Below are 26,582 nucleotides of genomic sequence, written 5' to 3' on the forward strand. Positions count from 1 at the left end.
CAGTCACACCAGTACATGCATTTAGGAAATAGATTACCAAAGCTCATTGTGTCCCAAATTTCTACTGAGGAACATCAGAGGTTCCAGATTTAATGTAAAGATTCCTTTTGACTGCAATTCAAGAAATAACTGAATTAGTTTGTGGAGAAGCCCAATTTTGTAAGATGTCTGATTATAAATATACAGGATAATGATATGTACATAGCACACTCATTTTAATTTAGTTCACTAAAATGTTATATAGTGCACTGTATTATGCATATATATGCAATACTTTACATTTGTCAAATGACCTCTGATTTTTCTAGCTGATTGAAATTGCATCAGCATGTCTGATGAGTTGTATCTTATTTTGTTAAAGAAGCCATCCTGCATAACCTTAAGGAGAAATGAAGTGCGACTAATATACCCAATTAAGCCTCTCCAGCCATAGACATCCCAAAACCTGACTTCTAGTGGGTCCTTCAGAAAAGTCACATTATATAAATGGATATTGAGATTTAAATGCTTTAATTACATCAACGATTATGTTTCAACTATCCTTCCTGCTGCTTCAGAAAACATAAGTGTACACAGCTAGAACAGAATCTATATTTATTTATTTAATTTCAGAAACAGACTTCAAAGAGAAACTGCAGAGCTACAATTCATTTGCAAATTTAACACCATTAATGTGGGCTTGAATAGGGACTGGTAGTGGCTGGTTCACTACAAAAGCAACTTTGCCTCTCCTGGAATTAACACCTCCTCATCAATTGTTGGTAGTGGACTACATCCACCCTGATTGAATTGGCCCTGCCGACACTGGTTCTCCACTTGTGAGGTAACTCTCTTCTCTTCATGTGTCAGTAAGTTTATGCCTGCATCTGTAATTTTCACTCCATGCATCTGAAGAAGTGGTTTTTTTTACCCACAAAAGCTTATGCCCAAATAAATCTGTTAGTCTTTAAGGTGTCACGGGACTCCTTGTTGTTTTTATATTTATACCATATCTTCTGTATATGTGAGTGACAAAACACAGTAAACACTGTCTTCTGAGAACAATCTTCAGTATGCTTCCAGATCTTAATATTATATACACCATACAAAAGTACTACTGAACATATTTTAGCAGCTGATGTTTGCCCTCATTAAATTCTACAGGTGAAATAACATCTTTACCTTGCAAATAAATTAATAATAAATCTTTAATCAGGAGTGCATAAACATGTCCATTAGGATTTTGCATCTATTACTTATCTCTTTGTCAAATAGATCTTATCTGGAGCACTCTCTCTATTGTCTTCTCTAATTACCTTACTAGGGTTTTTATCACTGTGGCAGTTTGTGAAGAACTGGCCTTTTCAACAAATGTTTCAGCAACTGGAAAATGGATTCCAGGATGACCCAGCTGCAAAATCAGTTTCTAATTAAAGAAGGTGAAAAACTAAGCTTTAGAGATTATGTAATAGTGGCTACACAAAAGATAAAGGGTGTAATTTCAGTTAATGAACTCAAAATGCTATTCTTTTTAACTACAAAAGAAAAATCAATATTCTCCTTATTTCATAGCAATTATGAAAGAGCTATCCTATTTTTCTACCCTTATTTATTCAAAATGAACTCTTTGGCAAATAAACCTAAAGAAAAAACAAACCACCCCTGTGACATGTCATGCCATATCCTTTATGAAAATATGCTTATGATATGAATATGACATAACTGAGATATACATTAAGCAAGATGGCTTATGTGAGATATCATTGGAAAGGTTATGATCTATTGAATGTGATTATCCTATTTGTATGCATGTATAATTTCTGTATCTGAAATTAGGAATATTGACTATCTATCTGTATTTCAACAATGCTACTTTGCGTGACGTCCACTGCCAACACATCAGGTACAACAATGGAAAAGTCAGACAGGGTAGATAGCCCATCAACAAGGACAGTGGACTGTAAAAGAGCTTAGTCTTCCTGTGAACATGTGGGTCTGCCTGTGAAGAATGGCTACAAGGGCCCTACAGAGTACAGTATCTTGTCACCTGATACTAAAACATTACCTGAGACCAGGTGGTCAGTTCTCCCCTGCTATCCCACCCAAGATAAATGCTGGAAACAACTAAGAATGAACAGGTGGGAAAAACTGGGCCCAGGCTGGAAAGGCATCTGGCCTGTGAAGAAGATTATTAGAACCACATTTAGGGTGAGAACTTATATGTAACCAGTTTCTTTAGTGTATGAAGGATTGTTTGTGTGCTCTATTTTATTTTCTTACTAATCTGCCTTGTTCTGTCTGCTACCTCCTTAACTACTTAAAATACCCCTGTTATAGTTAATACATTTACTTTTGGTTTATAATACAGCCCAGTTTATGTGATTTCTAACTGCAGGGGTGGGGGGACAAGAAATTCACAGTGACGGAAGAGGCAAATATAATGCATCTTTGGGTCTGTACTCCAAGTGAGGTGGACATCTGAGTGCTGGAGTAAGTGATCTGCAACTGGGTGTGGCCCTGCCTGAGTGTGCATTAGAGGAGGTTTTAAGAGTCTGGCTCAGCAAGGCCGGTTAAAGGGGGCTCATGCTGGCAGAACAGGTAGACTCAGTGGTATCTCAGCACATCAGGTGACTTCCCAAGGGGTCCGACCCGCCACAGTACCACCATTCACAGAAAGTCCAAAAATCACACAGTTGCCCTGCCCTAGTGGCTACTATACTTGCTTTTCTAGCCTATTTCACAATATATGTATGCAATTTTATTTTGTTTTTTAGACAATGATATTGTTTTATTCAGTAGGGGCTCCTACTTCTGCTGACACTTCCTTTACTCCATCCCTTCCCTTTGCAAGCATGGGACACTGGTTCCCACCTGTCCCTGTCTATGCACGCTGCATGTGATGAAGGTCTGGAACAACACAGTTCTCAGTGTCTGGTGAGTGCAGTTTGATTGGTTGCTGACCCTGGGTGGGAGGGGCTATAAATAGGGCTAACTGCCTAGGAAGCTCTATTCCCTCTTCCTTTCCTTTCTATGACTGGAGAGGTGTTTACCGGGCCACTTCACCATGAATGGTCCAGTGAAATATGTATTAACTACCTATGCTAAATAATCTGTTCCATCCTGTATTTAGCTGTGATACTCTGAGTAAGTTTCCCAGATCTAAAGAAGAGCTCTGTGTAAGCTTGAAAGCTTTTTTCTCTCACCAACAGAAGTTTATCCAATAAAAAGATATTACCTCATCCACTTTGTCTCTCTAATATCCTGGGGCTGACAAGCCTACAACAACATGGCATACAAGGCATTATTGACATTTCTGTAGGCTCTAGCAGGCCTGTATAGGTTAGAGTGGCTCTGTTCATTTATTTCTGAGAAATCGGTCATTGAGAAATAGATCTTCTGCTCCAAGAATTATTTTACATATGGGTTCCACAGGAATTCCCGTTTGTTCAATTTGCAAAGGAGGGGAGATTAGCTCATTCTAAAAAAAATCTTCCTTGGATTAATATACTTTTCAGAATAAAGTACAAAACTGATTCTGAAAGATTGTGTGGTCTGCAGGTGGAGGACAGGATTGAAGGCAGACATACTACCTCTCCTTCTGACCTCAGCACAGGGAACAGGACGCTGTGAAGCTGATGGGGTGTAGCAGGGCTCTCTTCTGCTGAACGTTGACTGGTATATGGGTCCCAGAGAGACCCATAGGCTGCTCTAAAATATGTAGGCTTTGGAGTCAGGACCAGCACAATCCACAGAAACAGGGAACTGTAATTAGATCCCGGATATATACACACCCTTCCCTGCTTCCCCCCGACCCACACCACACAAAGCAGAACTTGAATGTGGGTGAGTCTCCCCATATGTAAAAGGGATATGTTGTAATGAACGTATGAAATGGACCCAAATAGTGCAATCCTCATATGTTATTCAAGAGCATAAAGCAAAATCATGTACACATATTCCCTTTCAGAAATTATTTAAGGAACAACAATATCCTCAACTAGTCTATAAACCGTATATGCAATGTTTACCCAGATCAGAACTCCCAAATGAACTCATGAGTCAAGCATGGGTCATCATCCACTTGAAGGAGCAACTATATAGCTACTATGACAACATATTTTTGACTTTCATTAAAAAAATGTGCACCTTGCTTTGAGAGTGTTGATCTACAAACAAATTACATCTCAATTCTAAAACACTTAACAGTGTAAGCAAATGGGTTATTCAATAAATTCTCAGTTTGCACAAGTTGATTTCAAACAGTGGTAGTCAATCAGATTTATTTGCTTTCAATTTATCAGCAGAATGTTAGGGAAACAAAATAGTCTCATCTTATTACAGAAATGAAGCAAATAAAAAAACCCACTAAAAATACAAATATACTATCAGAAAACATGATATTTGGTAAACAAGAATGCTCCTTACCCTTACAACTTGGCCTTTCATCACCTCCACTCCATGTTCCATTAGATCTGCACTGTATGAGTCTTTGACCCCCTAAATAATAGCCAGGACTGCAGCTCAGCATGACTTGAGCTCCATACTCATTCAATGACCCAGCTATCAGCCTCCAGATGACATGCTCTGAGAGCAGAGTCTCAATGCTGAGGCAAATTGCAGCTGTGAAGAAAGGATACTTGTATATTAGCACTTTCCCCCACATTACTTCACAAAAAAAATGACTCATGGTCTTACTGAGAGGAGGCTTTCCATGTGAAATGAAGCATGCTGTGAACATTTTTAAAATACAAGTTCCAGCAAAGAGCAACAGACATTGCACAATACAAAGGGATTTTAGTAGTTCATAGTACATTGCAATTTAGTTACAATAGAACAATTATATAGTTATATACAGTTACATTTTCTAAGATAAAGACGATTTATTTAAATTTAATTAACAGAAGGATCAAATTATAGACTTCAGTGAGTATATAAGGAATAGCAGACAATGATGAAGTACTTAATAGACAATGGGGAATCTTCTCAGGATATAGCATTTTGTTATCTAATGCAAAAGACAGTCCAGTTCTATCAACAATGTCTGATAAATGTAACATTTAAAAAAATGTCTCATTTCATTGCACATAAAATTTATTGGGCTCTAACTGGATTCTTTCAGGTGCATCCTATAAACACACTGTAGTGAACAGTGTTAAATATTCAGTCCTAATTACTGGGAAATTAATGTACTGTAAGTACACCATAGCAATTATTGGAGCAGTTGCCATTAAAAAAAAATCAACATTTGACACATCACAGTGATTTCAGTACTGCAGCTTCTCTTATTCCAAGTTTGGGAAGATAGTGGACTTAGTGTAAGTAACGGAGAACATCAGTGTTACATTTTTCATGATACTAGTGCAAGTTATAACTGAATGTTGTGTGAACTGGCATAGGAACCATGAAATTTATAGTGTAGTTGGAGATAAAGTCAACAGCAGGCTTGAGAAATTATTTATTAAAGTTCAAAGATAAAGTTCACAGAATATTTATTTGACTGGTATGAACATCATTCAAAAAACATGTCCTAAATATAAAAGTTGATTACTTTTTAGTCTGATTTCATTTTATTAAAATATTTGTGGATATTTACAGATCTTAAAGAAAAGAAAAGAAACACTCATAAATTCAATATCCTAGATTCTGAGTTTCAAAATTACATTACTATAGAATAATAAGGGTTCAGAACTTACTAGTGAGTGCCCTTGTCACACTGTGACTATAGGAAAAGCCAATAGCCACTAACATTTGTGAAAAGAAACATGTATCCTTCTTAGCCCCCACACCATATATATATATATATATATATATATAAAAATACAGCTAAGAAAACAATACAAAATACAAAAATCTTGCCTTTGCATCTGGCCATAAAAATTAAGATACATGCCAAAGGTCCTGTTTTAGCAATCATCATATCTGATCATCTACAAAATCCACTTGGACATTGAATTACTATTAATAGTTCATATAAAGGCCATAAGGATCTGAAACAAATACATAAGAAACCAAAAATTGTGCTAAAAAATTAAAAGGTAATTAAACACAAAAGGGGCTGATTCTTGTTTAAACTAAGGCCACTTTACTCCACCCTGACAGTGTTAATGAGCCACAAAGTGGATATAAATTACATTTACACCCACTTTAAGGCTACTTTCCTTTGCCAGGGGGGTATAAAGTAGCCTTAATGCAAATGGGAATTTAGCCCTCAAGTGTTTGGTGCATAGAAACAGTTAGAGAAAGAGAAGAGGATTAGTGAAATTCTTGGATTGTGATTAAAAAATAATGCATTTTTAAAATGTAAATTTCCTCTGGTTTGTACTTATTGTTAACTGTTTAGAATATTTTAGTAAATCGTGATTACAAGCATGTCTTTTCCAGGACTTCATGCACCCATGGTATAGGTTCAATCATTACAACATACAGAACTGACACTGCTGGAGGCATATATGAGAAAGATGCAATAGTTTCCCAGCTGCGAAAATTACCCAAAGCGTGTGTGATTGGCAAATATGAGGCTATACCTCCAACCAGGGATGACATGTATATATACACACACTGGATCTTTTTCAGTTTAATCCAAATGTGGTTACCAAATTGTACAATAAAATTGAAGCATCCATATTTTGAGATAAGTTTATAGTTCCCCGTCCCCATTACAGTATTTCACATTTTTTGGAAGCAGTTGCTCAGTTTAGGTGATCACTTCCTACTTGTTAACACCATTTTAGCTGCTAGTAATTTGTTTGTTTGTTTAACAGCAGCTCAAGGTGTTTCCAGATACAAAAATCAGATGCTGAGAAAAAGTGGTTATTTGTTTACTAGTAATTGATAAATAAATTATTAAATGACCAAAATGTTCAATATAAAATCATGTAGGTCTATCATATGATATACATTATTTTAAATAAATATTCAGTAACTTTCTAGATCTACCATAAGGTTAATTTTCATCACTGCCTCTTTCAAGTAATGGTTTTAGAGAGAAATATGGTTCTTTCAAAGATGAAAGGGAGCCTCTTATTTAGCTTAATCTTCACCAGTAAAGAGATTCAAGCTCAATCACAGGGGATATTTTAAACCATTTTAGAGATAAGAGGTTCACCTATTTCAACCTTATGTAAATGAGCTCCCAAAATAATTACTCTTAATCTGACAGATTTTAGTAGGAAACTTTGTTGACAGTTCAGATATACAAAAATCACCTCCATTCTAACAGCAAACACTTTTCTACATCACTTTTACATTTTGCCACAGCAAAATGCAATTTCCACTTGAAATCAAATATGTTATTGCCAGAGTACAAGATATGCTCTCTCTAGTTCATGGCTATATGTAAGTGTAACTGACTCTAAAATGCTGCTTGAGGTATTGTAGTTTTTAATTCTACAGTGAATTATTCTGATTCATTAATTTCCACTTCATTCAGGAGATAAAAAATAAACTAACAGTTGCTTTATTTAGCTCACCCAGGTTTTCTAGTGTCATAATTAATTAGATTCCTCAGTCTTCCCTTTGTGAATTACAGAGACTACAGACATTTGTCATTTACACAGATGAAACTATTTGCATCAGAGACTATTTCAACTTCATCCAGATGTAAAGAAGCAACTGTCTTCTTTCAACATTGATTTGTTTTTATGAAGTAATGTGTGAGTAAGCACTGCTTGTTACTAAGTCTAGTTCAGTAAATAGTAAATTACATATCTAAAAGTAAAGATTAGGTGTCATTTCAGCAAAATGATTTCATCTACATATACTAATATCCATGTATACACACAAATGCAGGGAATTCATTTTGAACTATAACCGCCATTAAAAAGCACTGAGAAATGGAGCTACTGTAGCATTATAAAATATGTTTGTCTCTAAATACTCAGCCTTCCACAAAAGGGGATACTGACAAAAAAAGTAGTAGTATACCAAACTGAGCTTCAAAACGAACCTATTTCTGGAACCTTTGAAAAGGACATTAATCATGTTGCTTTAGCTGTATTAGGCCCCAGTCCTTCCAAGATTTATTTACTGTATGTGCTTAATTTTATATACTGTTAGTAGTTTCACTGAAGTGAATGGGACGACTCACAATGCATAAGTTAAGCATGCTCACAAGTTTGGAAGGACTGGGGACTTTCTTTGTTTTCAGCTTTGTGGTCTTCAGTTAGGTTTTTAAAATAAGATATTTACAAACCTGTATTTTAATAAGGTTATTGATTTAATCTCCTCTTTAGGAAGCACTAGAAATAGTGTAAACTAGTTTGTCTAAATAGCTTAATTTGCATATTTTCCCTGTAAATCAATTTTGCCATCTTTCAGGCCTTATATCAAATCCACTTTTAAGTTATTTAACTTTGCCATAGTTTACTTAAACTGTTTACTCATATTGTGTGCCATGCATTTTCAGCACAGGCTCCAGGGGCATTCCTGATGCCTTCAATCCCAGATGTACCTTCATCATTTCCACTAGTTGCAACAGGGTTCCTATTGTCAGCTGTGAAGACCCCTAAACATTTTGTTTTTCAAAGAAGCCACATTTGACCATTGGGAATCAAAGTCTATAAGGAACAAAGGCTCAAGAGTCACAACCATCAAAATGCACTCTCCAATGCATCTCATTTTGGATCGTTAAGGTTTTGACTCATGTCTGGAGTGGTGGGAGTTTGGAGAATATAATCTCTTCTGATCCTGCTGCAGAGGGAAAGCATAGTTCCCCTCCTTCCCATCTGCTTTGATAAAGCATAGAATCATAGAATATCAAGGTTGGAAGGGACCTCAGGAGGTCATCTAGTCCAACCCCTGCTCAAAGCAGGACCAATCCCCAATTTTTGCCCCAGATCCCTAAATGGCCCCCTCAAGGATTGAACTCACAACCCTGGGTTTAGCAGGCCAATGCTCAAACCACTGAGCTATCCCTCCCCCCCAACTCCTGAACACCCTTCTGCAAAGCGTTTGTAATTATAAAAAGTCCTTGATAATTTCTTGTTCCTGTCTCTCGTCCTTTTCAACAATCACAATCTGGCCTTTTGAGATCTTCATGGCAGACTGATTTTTCCTCTTCAGTTGATTGATGGTTGTCAGCCCTTGCTTGCCTTGACATAAGTGACAAGAGCATTCCAAGTTCTCTGCCAGTGTCTCTTTACACATGGTGTTCTAAGCAGTAACCTATATGCCTGTATGCTTTTTTATTACTTTTTCAAGAAATAATTTTGATAAATGCACTGAGGGTATAATGAGAAAAATCATTAGTTATAAGAGCTTGATATTATTATTATTATGTGCAAGTGTAATGGCATGAGATACTTGGCTGCTATCCCTGTAACTAGTTTTCTCTGATTAAAAGAAATGGAAAGTGCAGCTTACCATGCATTGTCCTTGATTAACAAAATGCCAGTACAATGACGATGCATCATCTAACTACATTAACAGTTTTTAGTAATTTATAATACAATAGATGCTTTATTTTAGGTCTTATTTGTACCTCAGGACAGCAATTCATTCAATTAAATTATTGTTCAGAAAGATAATGAAAAATAGAAATGATGTTTATTCCAGAATAAATTGCTACAGATATATCACATGAGAACAGTAGCCACCACTGTCTAAACCATCATATAACTTAGAATTCTAGAACTATCAAGCATGTTTCAAAAAGATATCTGTAGTATGTAGATTTGTGTAAAGTTATCAGTTTGGCCCAAACTGCTACTTAAAATGTTTGAAATTAGGAAATGAGCATGCAGATTTCGAGGAGTTGTTCTTAAATATTAAAGAACAAGAACAAAGAAACCATGAAAAAGAATAAAACAATAAAATTATCTACAAGGTCTATTTTTTTTTCAAGTAACCTTTAAAATTCTGGTATATTACAAAAAAGGTTATATTTCCAGATCCATCGCCCCTTGTTTCTGGGAAACAACCAGGAAAGGAAAAACAAATAGGGACTGGGTTTAACATTTTATTTTAATGGAGTAATACACTTGATTGTATTTATATTTATCTAGATAGATAGATATATAATCAACACTCACATATACTTTTTATAATATAATATGCATGAGATAAATATAAAAGGCCACAGCTTTCTGATGATATATTGTATAAAGCAATGGTACTTAACCTTGGAGAGCTAGTAAGACACTTTTCAATCTACTGTAGTTCCAGAGAGCTAGCAAATAAGTGTACTGTGACATCCTGACATTGCACAATGATGTCTGAGTTGTGACCCAGAAGTTGCAACAACTCAGCAGTTTTAGTTTATTGACATCTTCTCAAGAGAAACATCACAGTGAAATATCATAAAATGTTATGTTGATTATTTTGTGGCACAATGTCTCTTTATGACACAATATTTTAGGTCAGATCCTTGAGTGTGGTCCAAAAGTAGAGTGCAAGTTGGGGATGGTGCACAAAGCTTAAAGCTGTCTTTGCACTCCCCTGATCCTGCTGCTACTATGTGTGTAGCTGTTCTCTCTGTACCATGTTAAAGCAGCCTCAGGGCAGCCTGCTCCCATGGAAGAAAAAGGCAACATTTCTATTCATTTCACTGTAGAGAATATTTGGAATTTTGTGCAGTAAGCAGCCAGCAAAGTACTAAACTATGATAACTGTGCTATTTATCATTTTCATAAGATTTTAAAATTACACTCTGCAGTTTTCTAGGGAGTTAAGAATGCCGTCTTAAAAACTTCTTGGATCAGATCCTTTCCTTGTCTCATGCCCCTTTATGTTGCTTTAACAATACAAAGATGATGGAGAACTGCCTGTATAAAAGGGCAGATGGGGATTGCCTTGAGGTGGGTACAGCTGGCTGTATGCCATTACACATTCCCTAACAAGCGTAGAGACTACTCCTGGGCAGGCCATAGCTGGAAGGAATCACTGCCAGAATGTACTGTGAGCTAGAAACCCTTAGCCAGTGGAGACTGTTCTAGCTTGCAAAATTTACGGAAGCCCTCAGAGCATTATGGCTTATGAGGGAATTTAGTAGCAGCCTGAAGTAGTGTGTTCTAAATTATGCTGGGAACTGAAGAAGAGCATGAGTTCTGTGCCAACCGCAGCTTAGCTGGACCTGGCATGTGCCCCTTTTCCTGAAATATAATTAAATAATATCTGCAAGTGACAAAGTATTAATGGGAATATCATTTGAAGTTTGGATTGTAAAAATGTAATTGGAGAAATTCATCCCCATCTATCAACATGATATCTCATATGAGAAATATGATGCCCTGGTGAAATGCTGAAGATATATATTCCACTTTCCTAAAAGATTAGAGAAAATAAATTTATATTTGAATGCAAATCACTCCTCTCATTCTTTAGTGTTTTAGGGGGGAAATGGCATACATATTGCCAGTCATTATAATAATACAATAGTGTATACTTTCAATAAATGGTAGGAATAAAATAGTTAGTTTTCAGAATGGAGAGAGGTAAATAGTAGTGTTCCCCAAGGGTCTGTATTGGGCCCAGTCCTATTTAACATATTCAGAAATTATCTAGGGAAAGAGGTAAACAGCGAGGAGGCAAAATTTGCAGATGATACAAAACTACTCAAGATAGTTAAGTCCCAGGCAGACTGTGAAGAGCTACAAAAGGATTTATCAAAACTGGGTGACTGGGCAACAAAATGGTAGATGAAATTCAGTGTTGATAAATAAAAAGTAATGCACATTGGAAAACAATCTCAACTATGCATATAAAATGATGGGGTCTAAATTAGCTGTTACTACTCAAGAAAGAGATCTTGGAGTCGTGGATAGAGCAATGATAACAAAGCATAAAGGGCTCATCCTGTGAAGTGATGAGCATAACCTTTCAGGGCTTATATATCATCAACTCCTATTGAATTTAAGGGGTGCATATTTGTCTATTAAGGAAGACAATCTATATGAATATGAAATCTAGATACATTATAGAAGATCTACTGTACATACGAAGAATACAATGTTTTTATAACACCTAGCTATAGAAATGTCCATTCTTCAGGATATGCCATTTTATGGTTTACTGGAAAAAGATGAAGAGATGTGAAAATAACATGAAGTGAAATTTCAGTGGTCACTAGAAAAAATTTCAGTCAGATTGTAAAACTATTTCCTTGGCAGAAATCTGCACATCAGTATTATTGTACACCAACTTTTAATCTAATTGATATCTGTGTTCAAAATTTGAATAGCCTGTAATTGGAAGCCTTGGGGCAATTTCTTCAAACTTGGAAATGTCTGGTTTGCAGTAAAACAAAACAAAATAAATATAAATAAATCAATCCAGACATATGTATTAAGGACTCCCAAAATGTCATCACAATGTGTCTTTCATCAATATAAATGTTCATATCAGCATTTTTTTCTTTTGTGCTGAAAAATAAATTAAACTGTCAAGCCTACATAATTATCGTTTCCTCTCTTTACAGTCTCAATAACTGAGGCTTCAGCAAATAATAAAAACTAACATTTTCAAAGGTATTTGAACATTTACTGAGAGAGTGCCTTAAGAAGAGAAAACCTGGGGAGCCTGTATCAATGGAAAAATAATCTGAGTTGGCAGAAAGAACAAGGAGTAATGGTCTCAAATTTCAGTGGGGGAGGTTTAGGGTGGATATGAGAAAAAACTTTTTCACTAGGAGGGTGGTGAAGCACTGGAATGGGTTACCTAGGGAGGGAGTGGAATCTCCTTTCTTAAAGGTTTTTAAGGTCAGGCTTGACAAAGCCCTGGCTGGGATGATTTAGTTGGGGATTAGGTCCTGCTTTGAGCAGGACCTCCTGAGGTCCCTTCCAACCCTGATATTCTATGATTTTCTGAAAGGAGTCAGAGGTTATACATTTTTTTATGCTGAATTATTTAATAATCCACAGAGATAGGAGGCCATAACAGGAGAAAGTGGCTAGCCCAGTGGTTATGGTGGCAGCCTACAATTCAGAAGATCTGGGTTCAAGTCTGTGTTGCATGAAAGACTTCCTCCTTGGTGTGATTTAAGACAAGTTATGTGGTTCCTCTGTGCCTCAGTTACTCATCTGTTGAAATGAGGATTGTAGTACTTCCTTATCTCACAGAGGGGTTGGAGGCTAAATATATTAAAGATTGGAGGCGTTTTGAGATACTACAAAAAATACTAATCAAAGTTTTCCCTTAGTCATTAGCAATCATTTTTACTAATCAGTTATAAATAAAACATAATACAAATACCATATTTGCTAATATTTCAATACAGCAGTAGGGAGAGATTGTTTCATTCAATGTAACTGAGTGAGATTTGGGGGGCACGGATCAGTGTATATGTAGCGCTCCCCGTCACTACCCAAACTGGGCTGGGGAAGCTAATGATCCAACAAGCCGACCAAATTTGATGATGAATCCTGGTCACATGCCACCTGAGGCACACTGCTTATGTGCTAAGAAGAAGAAGAAGTGAGATTTCATTTAATATTTTTCTTTGTAGCTTGTCAGAGCAAGAATCGGGATTTGTATTTCCATGGTGGCAGACAATTAAAAACTGAGTTGACAAAGCTAATATAAAGAGTAAAAAGTTTCCCAAAGTTGTGGGTTTGTTTGTTTTTCCTTTTTTCAGTCTGAGGGCTCGTTTATATGGAGACACTCACAGAAAAGTTAATCCACATTAACCAAAGGTGTGAATTTAAAGTGTAGTAATTAAATTGCATTAAAACCTTGTATAGACACTCCCTTTCAGAATTAAAGTAACTTTATTTTGGGTGAATTAAGGTAAACAGAGCAGGACTTGGAGGAGGAGAACACAGAAAAGGAAATCTCCCTGAACAACTTCAACAGGCAGAGTACAGCCATAAAGGGAAACCAGTCCAATTCCCAGCCCCATGCACAGTGAAAGAACACCACAGATGTGCTTAGCATTTTACATGTAAAATGAAAGAGTGTGTCTCTGCCCCACTGCATATAAAATCAAAGACTGTAAAATGGCAATCAGATCCATGTGACCAGACCCTTGTACTTGTGTGGAGTCCAAATAATATCAATGGGATGCAGGTGTCACGGTCAGCCTATATGGTGTTCAAATGTCATGAACAAAATTATGTATAACTGGAAGTGTCTGTCTGCGTGAATCCATCTGCAGGATTCGGACCTAAGTAACTTGATCTATCCAAAATATAATGAGTTCTCCTCACCTGGTGTTCGAGATCATAATTATATAATGTACAGTAACTCGTACACATTAGTTATTGGCATTCAGTTCTTTTTTCTTCTAAAAACAATAGATATCTGTTAGTTATCCCTTCACATAACTAAAGCCAGTATCTCAATACCAGTGACCCTTGCTTGTTTCATTATGTAACCAGCACGAATCAGTCTTTCAATGATCCACAACTATTTTAAGTAAATAATTACAATGAAAGAAATCAGTCTTGAACATCTGCCTCAGGGACTGCATCATTACAGATACTATGCAAAATGTACTGCGTTGACTTCAACCTTCATTTTAGTAACCCTGTGGGTAAAATGAACTCATTTTATTTACCATTTACCTTTCTGTGCTGTTTGCTTCTCATCAAATCTGAAATGATTCTGTCTCTAGAGACTGAATACATTTATTCACATAGCAGCAATATCGCAAAAAATAGCATGTTATACAGACTCTCTCTGATTCCTCTACACTTAACAAGCAGGGTAACTGAAAATAAGCACGTTTTCAATGAATGAGCAACCAAGCTTGGAAACACTAGTCTTGACTTTGTTTCTCAGATTTTCAGTCTGTTCAGTGGAGATGATAACACTTGCCTATAGTGGTCACACATGTACAGTTTTGAGGTGTAACTGGTTTTATTAAGTACAGAGAATTTCCCTCAAATTGGCTGAATCTTTCCAAATGAAAAAAGCCTCCAAGTGTGACCATGTATTATTAATATCTCCACATTAAACTAATTTGTATGATAGAAGTTGATATTATCCGGTGAACTTTTATAATTTTAAGATACAAGTTAAAACTCTTCTTACCATAGATAAAAACTATCCCAAAGTATGGTAATTAACTTAGTATTTTCAGTTCCCAAGTGAAAAGAAAAGAAAAGAAAAAGAAAAGAAAAGAAAAGAGTGAGAAAGACCAAAACACCCCGCACAACAGCTGGTGTTCTTGTTTCTATCAGTTTGATTTTTCATGCTGAAGATGTCCTCTGGACTTTGCTTACTGTCCTTTGGAAGAAAGATATGCCATTTAATATGCAATATTTATGCTTCTCTTTAACAAATGGCACTGAAGTCGGTAAATTAGTTCATACTCTTTTCTGAACAGTGTCTGTCAGGTCTTTTTATTCATTCTGTAAAGCATGTAGGATATTTTGGGTGTTGTAAAAATAAATGTAGATATTGACTGCTATTTAACCTTAATGTTATTAACTGTACTACAGCATTTATAGTTTTCAACATATACCTAGAACTTCCCAAACATTTTCATAGTTTTGACCACAGCTTAATGGAAATATGATGTTTTGATGAACGTCAACGTGATGGTAAAAGTAGACAGACAGACTGACTGCACAGGATCCTAAAACACCATTCCTCTTTACTTAACATGAGAGATACACAGATTTAGACAAAACAATTTAAAAAATGAAAATGCATTTCCCAGCCTCAGTTTCGTCACCACTCTAAAGAGTTCTTCAGGCATAAGTCAGAATCCATAGAGGACTCTAAGATCCTTCCACATCCCTGTCCTCCTGCACATGGCTTCTCATCCAGAACAAGGAATCACTGAACTCTTCTGCTTCTCTCTCTTCCTCTATAATAGTTGCCAAGAGACTCTCATTTATAGCCTCCAGCCACCTTTGTCACATGATTTTCTGATAAGGTTCAACAGGGGACCTCTATCAGGTGGCTTTGCTGCCAGCTAATCTCATTCCCCTAGTAAACCAGCCTGGTAGGAGCCAGCCTTTTGTCTCAAGGTGTTTCCATCTGAATAGGTGGATATTTAAGGTCTAATGACTGACCATTGTCCCTGATCCAGTAGATATATGCTACAGCCCTGTTAGCAAATAGTGGATTCTATATCTACAGATTTCAGAGTAACAGCCCTGTTAGTCTGTATTCGCAAAAAGAAAAGGAGTACTTGTAGCACCTTAGAGACTAACCAATTTATTTGAGCATGAGCTTTCGTGAGCTACAGCTCACTTCATCAGATGAAGTGAGCTGTAGCTCACGAAAGCTCATGCTCAAATAAATTGGTTAGTCTCTAAGGTGCTACAAGTACTCCTTTTCTTTTTATATCTACAGAGACATTCCATGATACATCAATTTCATAACAACATCATTATATCAACCAGAATGTATATATTGTACATAGACAGATTCCCCAAACTGTTATAATTTTGCCCGGCTTTAGCTGGGAGCAAATCTCATGATAGATACCTATAGCCCAGAAAAGAATATCACCCTATTAAAACTGGCCAAGATAATAAGTAGAACTCTTTCACTCTGAGTTAGGGGGATTATGGTGGGCAAGTATATCACAGACACAGAAAATTGGAAGGATTCTCAGGCTTAAAGAAGAGTTGATTTTATTACTCTCTGTGGCACCAAGTTTTGGGTGCAATCGAGTCCACCAGGCAGGTTATTTTCCCTTTCAACCACATAAACGTGGTACAGTCTCTGGGACCCTCAGGTTCTCTGACTTTAACGAGATCACATATTTCCCCATTATCACACTACATCATGGGAAAGAGGTGGGATTTTTTTGTTTTTGTTTGTTTGAATATTCCACAAGCAAAATACACAAAAGGAGGAGCTGAAGACTTCCCACTAGATTCTGGATAAGCATTCTTTTTGGCTCCCCCTTTGGAATCTTTAAGTCTCTTCAGTTTCCATGAGTAGTTCCTCAGTCCATGAATTGACTGCTTCTCAGATCTAGGTTGCCATGGTTGTCTCTCCAATGGCTTAGCCTTGATGTTGTATTCTATCTGCTACCCAGCCTCTGCCCAGCATTTATGGATAATCCTGGTGCATCCAAGTCTCCACCCTCCCTCCTATCTAGATTATCTGAAAACTGGTTTAGAATGATTAAATCTACCAGTTCTCCTACTGTGTAAGAGACAAGTCATTTAGTCTATCAGTCACCCATGAAAAAAAAAGAGACTTAACTTAGAACCACTGCTAATACTTCTTACCCAAGACACAAAACCAGTCGAAGACAGCAGGTTTGAAGGCTTCATTCTGACTGTGTTTTGGGCTGAAGCCTGGGCCTACTGTTGTTGCTTCTGTGCTCCAATATCTATTTTCATTTTCATTTTCATCCTTTATACCTCACTTTTAAAACATTCCACTGCTCTCAACACCACAATGAGTAGGTGGCTTTCTGATTCTGCTTAAAATCCACACACTTTGTTTAGGGTTGAGAACACACCCCCTGATCAATATAATACACATTGCAGCCAAAAACTTCACACCAGGTATTGTGGTTCCTGATGTTCTTCCTGGATAACAGCGTGGACTCTAGACCTGTTTCCCCAGAGAACTAATCTCGCCCCTTTATATTCAGCATATAGGATGGTCTTAATGAGATACATGCAATCAGCTCTCAGCAAAAATACCACCTGTGAATGGGATAGATTGGCAGGAAATCTCTGCCAGTCTGTAACACCAACTTCTCTGACCCATGTCCAGGATCCTCAACAGGACATAAAATATCAAAACAATTTTAAAAGGTGGAAACAGAAAAAGAAATATTTTTCATCCACCTGATGATTTATGACATGCTCTCCATTCTTGGATCTTCCCTCACAGCAAAGAGACAGAGACCAAAGAAGATGTCACAATCAATTTAGATGGATCAGAGATTTCATTTTAAAAATTTCTCTATCCATAAGTATTTGTAAAGCACATTTCATATTTATTGTTGACGTTCAAAAGAGCCTTATGTCTTTGAAAAATGCTGTGTTGAAAAAAAATGCCTTATACTATGACCAGCAGAGGGCAACAAGAGAGACTCTTCCTGACCTCCTCAGGAAAGATTTCACAGTCTTGAGGCTGCTCTGCCTTCTGTTCTTTTGATTCTTTGTTTTGTATAAAGTAAACGTTCCCTGCTTTTGTGGGAGGAAGGAAAGGTAGCCTTTGCGATAGCACCATGGGCCTAGTCCATTGAGGACCCTATAATCAATATCTCAGTGGTGCTCCACCTGTGTCCTAGGGACAATTGTGGTTCTCTGAGTTCTACATTCAGGGTGACCATTTTAAGAAGGAATTGTATTGGATTTATGAATTGCTTCTAAGGGCTTCTACGGGCACAATGTTCTATGGGCACACATGCTTCTATGGGCACAAAGTTCTGAAGATTCAGAGCAGGCTGCGCAGTGGGGACAGGAGGACGGTGAAGAAATTTGGCAACATCTGACCTCCAGAAGAAGAAAGGGGAGTGTCCATGTACCAGCGACACAGATACAGGTAAAGCAACCATATTCATGTTTTCTCCACAGGTACTAATGCAGAGAGTGGACTAGATGATACATCTGAGGGAAGGGAACAGAAGGAGACTCTGCTGATTGGAAGGCATGAGATACACTGTCCTGAGGGTGGGGGTTCCACGACCACCGCTCCCAAGAGGAGGAGGTGGGTGGTGGTGGTCGGGGACTCTCTCCTCATGGGGACTGAGTCATCTATCTGCCGTCCCGACCGGGAAAACCGAGAAGTCTGCTGCTTGCCAGGAGCTAGGATTCACGATGTGACGGAGAGACTGCCAAGACTCATCAAGCCATCAGATTGCTACCCCTTCCTGCTTCTCCACGTGGGCACCAATGATACTGCCAAGAATGACCTTGAGCGGATCACTGCAGACTGCATGGCTCTGGGAAGAAGGATAAAGGAGTTTGAGGCGCAAGTGATCTTCTCGTCCATCCTCCCCATGGAAGGAAAAGGCCTGGGTAGAGATCATGGAAGTCAACGAATGGCTACACAGGTGGTGTCGGAGAGCAGGCTTTGTATTCTTTGACTATGGGATGGTGTTCCAAGAAGGAGGAGTTGCTAGGCAGAGACAGGCTCCACCTAATGAAGAGACGGAAGAGCATCTTCGCAAGCAGGCTGGCAAACCTAGTGAGGAGGGTTTTAAACTAGGTTCACCGGGGGAAGGAGACCAAAGCCCTGAGGTAAGTGGGGACATGGGATACCGGGAGGAAGCACGAGCAGGAGAGTGTGAAAGGGGAGGGCTCCTGCCTCATACTAAGAAAGCAGGACAAACAGCAAATTATCTCAAGTGCCTATACACAAATGCAAGAAGCCTGGGAAACAAGCAGGGAGAACTGGAAGTCCTGGCACAGTCAAGGAATTATGATGTGATTGGAATAACAGAGACTTGGTGGGATAACTCACATGACTGGAGTACTGTCATGGATGGATATAAACTGTTCCAGAAGGACAGGCAGGGCAGAAAAGGTGGGGGAGTGGCATTGTATGTAAGAGAGCAGTATGATGCTCAGAGCTCCGGTATGAAACTGCAGAAAAACCTGAGTGTCTCTGGATTAAGTTTAGAAGCATGAGCAACAAGGGTGATGTCGTGATGGGAGTCTGCTATAGACCACCGGACCAGGGGGATGAGGTGGACAAGGCTTTCTTCCGGCAACTCATGGAAGTTACTAGATCACAGGCCCTGGTTCTTATGGGAGACTTCCATCACCCTGATATCTGCTGGGAGAGCAATACAGCCGTGCCCAGACAATCCAGGAAGTTTTTGGAAAGCGTAGGGGACAATTTCCTGGTGCAAGTGCTGGAGGAACCAACTAGGGGCAGAGCTCTTCTTGAGCTACTGCTCACAAACCAGGAAGAATTAGTAGGGGAAGCAAAAGTGGATGGGAACCTGGGAGGCAGTGACCATGAGATGGTCAAGTTCAGGATCCTGACACAGGGAAGAAAAGAGAGCAGCAGAATACGGACCCTGGACTTCAGAAAAGCAGACTTTGACAACCTCAGGGAACTGATGGGCAGGATCCCTTGGGAGAATAACATGAGGGGGAAAGGAGTCCAGGAGAGCTGGCTGTATTTTAAAGAATCCTTATTGAGGTTCCAGGGACAAACCATCCCGATGTGTAGAAAGAATAGTAAATATGGCAGGTGACCAGCTTGGCTTAACAGTGAAATCCTTGCTGATCTTAAACGCAAAAAAGAAGCTTACAAGAAGTGGAAGATTGGACAAATGACCAGGGAAGAGTATAAAAATATTGCTCGGGCATGCAGGAGTGAAATCAGGAAGGCCAAATCACACCTGGAGTTGCAGCTAGCAAGAGATGTTAAGAGTAACAAGAAGAGTTTCTTCAGGTATGTTAGCAATAAGAAGAAAGTCAAGGAAAGTGTGGGCCCCTTACTGAATGAGGGAGACAACCCAGTGACAGAGGATTTGGAAAAAGCTAATGTATTCAATGTTTTTTTTTGCCTCTGTCTTCATGAACAAGGTCAGCTCCCAGACTGCTGCACTGGGCAGCACAGCATGGGGAGGAGGTGACCTGCCCTCTGTGAAGAAAGAAGTGGTTCGGGACTATTTAGAAAAGCTGGACGAGCACAAGTCCATGGGGCCGGATGTGCTGCATCCGAGAGTGCTAAAGGAGTTGGCAGATGTGATTGCAGAGCCATTGGCCATTATCTTTGAAAACTCATGGCGATCGGGGGAGATCCCGGACAACTGGAAAAAGGCTAATGTAGTGCCTATCTTTAAAAAAGGGAAGAAGGAGGATCCTGGGAACTACAGGCCAGTCAGCCTCACCTCAGTCCCTGGAAAAATCATGGAGCAGGTCCTCAAGGACTCAATTCTGAAGCACTTAGAGGAGAGGAAAGTGATCAGGAACAGTCAGCATGGATTCATCAAGGGCAAGTCATGCCTGACTAATCTAATTGCCTTCTATGATGAGATAACTGGTTCTGTGGATGAGGGGAAAGCAGTGGATGTGTTGTTCCTTGACTCTAGCAAAGCTTTTGACACGGTCTCCCACAGTATTCTTGCCAGGAAGTTAAAGTAGTATGGGCTGGATGAATAGACTATGAGGTGCATAGAAAGCTGGCTGGATTGTCGGGCTCAATGGGTAGTGATCAATGGCTCCATGTCTAGTTGGCAGCTGGTATCAAGTGGAGTGCCCCAAGGGTCAGTCCTCGGGCCTGTTTTGTTCAATATCTTCATTAATGATCTGGAGGATGGTGTGAATTGCACCCTCAGCAAGTTTACAGATGACACTAAACTGGGAGGAGAGGTAGATACGCTGCAGGATAGGGATAGGATACAGAAGTCAACGTGGGCCCTAGACAAAGTAGAGGACTGAGCCAAAAGAAATCTGATGAGGTTCAACAAGGACAAGTGCAGAGTCCTGCACTTAGGATGGAAGAATCCAATGCACCACTACAGACTAGGGACCGAATGCAGCAGTTCTGCGGAAAAGGACCTAGAGGTTATAGTGAACGAGAAGCTGGATATGAGTCAACAGTGTGCCCTTGTTGCCAAGAAGGCCAATGGCATTTTGGGATGTATAAGTAGGGGCATTGCCAGCAGATTGAGGAACGTGATCGTTCCCCTCTATTCGACATTGGTGAGGCTTCATCTGGAGTACTGTGTCCAGTTTGGGGCCCCACACTACAAGAAGGATGTAGAAAAATTGGAAAATGTCCAGCGGAGGGCAACAAAAATGATTAGGAGACTGGAACACATGACTTATGAGGAAAGGCTGAGGGAACTGGGATTGTTTAGTCTGCGGAAGAGAAGAATGAGGGGGGATTTGATAGCTGCTTTCAACTACCTGAAAGGGCATTCCAAAGAGGATGGATCTAGACCATTCTCAGTGGCAGCAGATGACAGAATGAGGAGTAATGGTCTCAAGTTGCAGTGGGGGAGGTTTAGATTGGATATTCGGAAAAACTTTTTCAGTAAGCGGGTGGTGAAACACTGGAATGCGTTACCTAGGGAGGTGGTGGAATCTCCTTCCTTTGAGGTTTTTAAGGTCAGGCTTGACAAAGCCCTGGCTGGGATGATTTAGTTGGGGATTGGTCCTGCTTTGAGCAGGGGGTTGGACTAGATGACCTCCTGAGGTCCCTTCCAACCCTGATATTCTATGATTCTATGAAACTTCATCCCTGAGCCACATCTTGTGATTTTTAAACTGAAGTGTTGGAATCAGCCACATTTCTATGGGGAAGAGTTAAGGAGTATTGTTCCCCAGCTGCCTCCTAGTGCTTCCCCTGCAGCCCTAAGAAAAAATCAAAGGAGGTCAGAGTGCTCTGAGCAGGTGCTGTCCTTTTGCTATTTAGCAGACCCCCATTGGTTGTCTAATGCACTATGGGGGATGTAGGAGCAAGTAACTCTGCCTACTCCATTACCTGCTTCACTACGGGTTGTGACAGCTCCAGGAAAAAATGGACAACGTCTTGACTAGCTCTGTCTCCACCTTGGAAAGTGTTTAGCAATGGATTACACCTCTCACACAAACAGCTACAAAGGGCAGTCAGAATAGGAGGAAGAGAAGCTGAGAACTAACAACAGTTATAGTTCCCTGATATCTTGCCTCAGTCTAGGGGCTGTTCTATCTTGTACCAGTTGGTGTACAGTCTCTAAAGGCCATCAAGTAGCTGAGGATAGTTGGATCACTGCACGCTCCAGTCACTCTCCATCCATGCCTTCAACATGTCACCTGCACCAGGTTTAGAGAGCAGAGAGACATAAGAACTCTATTTTAGAGCTAGGCCTTCTTGGGACTGCACTGCACTGGGGGAATCTCAAGCATGAGACTAGTTGGCTAGGTTCCATTCCCTTTCTGCTCTCTGTGCAGCACAAAGAAGTGTAACAGAACAGAGAATTTGTCCCACAGAATTGATAGTGGCCCCTCGACCTTTTTGAAATAACACGTTCATCTCTTAGGCTGAGAAGGTTGGAAACCACTGCAAAATTAGAACCTTGAATTGAATAGGATAGTGCACAGGACGCCAATAGAAACTGAGGAACATGGGCATTATATGCTCCCTTGTATGAAGCTCCCTCAGAACTGGGTGACACATAAATCCAGCCACTCCATTCTACATGCAATCTCACTGGATAAATGTTTGCTTATTATAACCTGAGTCACATAAAATGACTGTCTTTAAAACAGTATTTTGTAAAATATCTATGCATGAATCCCTGAAGTTCAGCAAAACTCAATAATCTAAATGCTGTGAGTATTTTATTCTCAGTCAAGAATTTCACACAATGTAAAATCAAAGCAGCTCTAAGAGGAAGAGGTGCAGAAGTTATCTTAGAAGGCAGCCTCTGGGAAAAAATCAGTTTTACTGGAACTAAAGAACACAGAAGGCTGCTGCTGACTAGGTATCTGACAGTAATAAAAGCTCACCTTCAAACTGTGTTCCCCAAACACACTAAAATATATAATGTATTCCTTTTAACCCTTTCTAAAGTTTTGACAAACTTTTTCTGGTGTACTTTATTCTCTTCGTTCACAGCCTTTAACACAGTATATGTTGCTACAATAAATTCCCCATCTGTAATACTTCTTGGAAACTGGTTTACTCAAACTAATGGAATATATTAAATACAGTTTTTCAACTCTATGTCTTTGGTTCAAATCTGGCGTAGGTTGGTATCAATCATAGTTAGTTTATTGCTTTGATGCTGTTTGGTGGCTCATGTGAAATGAACTGGTTTGTGCCTGTTATCCACATTACGTAAAACACTACTATTATTGATACATTTGCAGGCACTTTCATGAAAGAGGCTACTCAGCCACATTTCTATCATTAGCATTTAAGGTACATAAGGTATGTTGTAATATTTCAGCCTCAGGCACTTTCACAGATATGTTATCAAGTTGTGGACATCTGAGTGAATTTGTATATTTAATGCATAGCGTCAATGGAAGCCTTTTTCAATTCAACAGCTTGAAAAAGGAGAATAATTTTAAAAAAATGCTTTTTGTCACTTTCTACCTCCGTAGAGCTCACTTAAGCAAAACAATTATTAGGTAACTTAACACACAATTTAAAAGTGATGAAAACTCAGAGAGTATTTAAAGAAAACGCACACTTGTACCATAGCATGGACTGGGTGACACACTGCTGTCAACGAATCTAAAACCCAAAACCTTTTGCAGTAAAATATACTAATTTCGAAATTCATTGTCATTGCTATTTTATTTACCCTACAATTAAAAATAAGAGACATTTATGGAGAATTGAAAAAAAAGTGCTTCTCCTGTTCAGAGTCTAGAAAACAGGTACATACACTGTTCCCAGGTTCTAGAATCTAAATTCACTGTCAACTGAGTATTTTGTAACATTTAGTACCTAAGATGGGCAATATTTTTAAAAATTGAAGTCTATGCACTAATATTTTTCCAGTATTTTTGCACAAGAAAAGGACATTTAAAGCTCAGACTTAATTCATTGCTTAGATTTTAATTTATTGCTTTTAGTCAAGGTAGCACCAAGAGATCCCAATCAGAAGTAGGGTACTATTGTATAGGGCACTGTAGAAACATTTAAAGAGACAGTCTGACTTGAATAATGTACAACTTTGATTAAAACAAGTTGCAACAGGTAATTGTAACAAAAAATAGAGAAGGTGGAGAAGAGATCATTAACAACTAGGGGAACACATGGATAAGGTATGTTTATTATTTGTAGGCTTTAAGACATATGTCTTTAAAAGATACCTTGATTTTATGTTTGATGTATGAACCTCATCTTAAACCATAACAATTTTGTTGATATGAGTTCATGCATACTTACACAGGTGGTATAATAATTCATATAATCAAATTATGGGCTAGATCCTCAGATGCACAAAAGCTCTGCTTTTGTCACAACTTGAGATGAATAAAGGTAGCTTCATGCCACCTTTCTATTCCTGTGATCCTGATGCTTGCTTGAGGGCAGTTTGGTCAGCAGCACAGGTTTGAGCAGCCTCGGGGCTGCACTAAACTGTGCCTAGATACAGTAGTCCTTGAAAGATCATTTTGAAGCTGGGGATAGGGCAAGGAGAAGGATGAAGAGCTGAGTATGATAGCTTGACAGCACCTGGAGATTCCCTTATGCTGAAGAAGTCTCTGCATACCTCATTAAATAACTTTAAGACTGCCTTGCACTACTGTTAACATTAATAGCATTTGTGTATCATTCTAACTCATCACATACTAAATAAAAGTGTACTCCTCAATATCCAAAATGTGGGATCCTTGTACATTGGATCTAAATTTCACCACTGAATTTTTTTCTTAGCATACGCAAAAGAAATATGTTTGAAAAAATATATGCACACTTACGTTTACAGACAGGAGGCCTCTCTTTATTACTCCATAATCCATCTTCTTGACACACTGCTGTTGCTTGTTGACTAGATTCTAGCTTGAAGCCCTCGTTACATTCATATATCACTCTGCTGCCCAAAGTGAACTCATTACCTACAACTGAACCATTTCCTGGAGATTCTGGAAGACCACACGACACAGCTGAGGGGGAAAAAAGATGGAAATTTAGTATATTAAGGTATTTTTGAAAGTCAAATGTACCTCCTATATACCAAAAAATTATACATGCATAATAATACATTCATCATCATTATTATGAATAACCACTGCAATTTCCTCCATATCTACAACTTTCTAACTAATCCAGGAATATTTTTTAAATGGATACATAAAATAAAGTATAGCCAAGGTAGGCCAACTTTCTTATAAATTAATCTATTATTTGTCCAATTCAGTCAATTCTGTAGTTACAGTAGATGATATCAAATGATCAGAACATTTATTGGCTCAGAATCATCCATCAAATACCTAAATTACCAGGCTAATGTCAAATAAAATATCAATGAAGGAGAAACCTCCCATATGAAATAGTCTACTAATGCAATGCTCCCACTTCCTCTGTAGTCTTTCCATTCTTCCATCATTCCAAATAAGGGTACATCTACACTTCAAGATGGAGCTGTAATTTCCAGCTGGAGTCATACCTGTGCTAACTCTGATCAAGCTAGCATGCTAAAAATAGACTGCAGCAGCAGCAGCACAAGCAGCAGGAGGAACTAACCTCCCCAAGTATATACCTAGCATCTTGGGTGGGTATGTATTCAGTGCAGCTAGTCCCTCCCATTGCTTGCACCTCCGCAGCTACGCTCTATTTTTAATGCGCTAGCTCAGTCGGAGCTAGTGCAGGTATGTCTCCTTAAGCTGGAAATTGTACCAACGCTGTGAAGTATAGACATACCCTAAGATTGCTACCTCAGAAAAAGGGGTGAAATCCTGACACTATTGAACTGAATGGCAAAATTCCCATTGACTCCAACAGGGCAGGATTTCACCCAAGGTCTCTGGGACAGGGACACTTTCTTGGGATGCCCAGGACAGAGTCATCTTGTTACCCCTCCCCCAACCCAGTTCCAGCACAAGGCAATCTTTCTTGTGGTAGCTGGATGTCAGCGCTGTGTCACTGCCAGCCCTACAGCCACTCAAGCATGCACCTTCGGGCTATGCCAGTCCCTCCTTTGCCTTGCAAGTTAACAACAGGTGCACCCAAGATTCTGAGCCACTCTGAAAACACTCCTTGTAGTGTCCAGCCCCTGTTACTGGACAATCACACTAATTACTGGGTTTTCTACTCCCAAGGGAATAGTATCCACATATGAGCTTGTT

The 26,582-nt window shown here is 38.9% G+C and overlaps 1 protein-coding gene across 2 annotated transcripts in view; it reads right to left on the reverse strand.

Annotated features, from left to right (window-relative positions):
* CSMD1 (CUB and Sushi multiple domains 1) overlaps positions 1-26,582 on the reverse strand; it is a 1,991,107-nt gene that overhangs the window by 106,649 nt on the left and 1,857,876 nt on the right. For both annotated transcript variants that reach the window (XM_048845330.2, XM_048845329.2), the window contains exons 50-51: positions 25,215-25,400; positions 4,405-4,599 (exon numbers count right to left, since the gene is read on the reverse strand). In XM_048845330.2, coding sequence (XP_048701287.2) covers positions 4,405-4,599; positions 25,215-25,400 — 381 coding nt within the window. The remainder of the gene's footprint in view (positions 1-4,404; positions 4,600-25,214; positions 25,401-26,582) is intronic.

The sequence above is a fragment of the Caretta caretta genome, chromosome 3 (genome assembly GCF_965140235.1).
Source record: "Caretta caretta isolate rCarCar2 chromosome 3, rCarCar1.hap1, whole genome shotgun sequence".
NCBI lineage: Eukaryota > Metazoa > Chordata > Testudines > Cheloniidae > Caretta > Caretta caretta.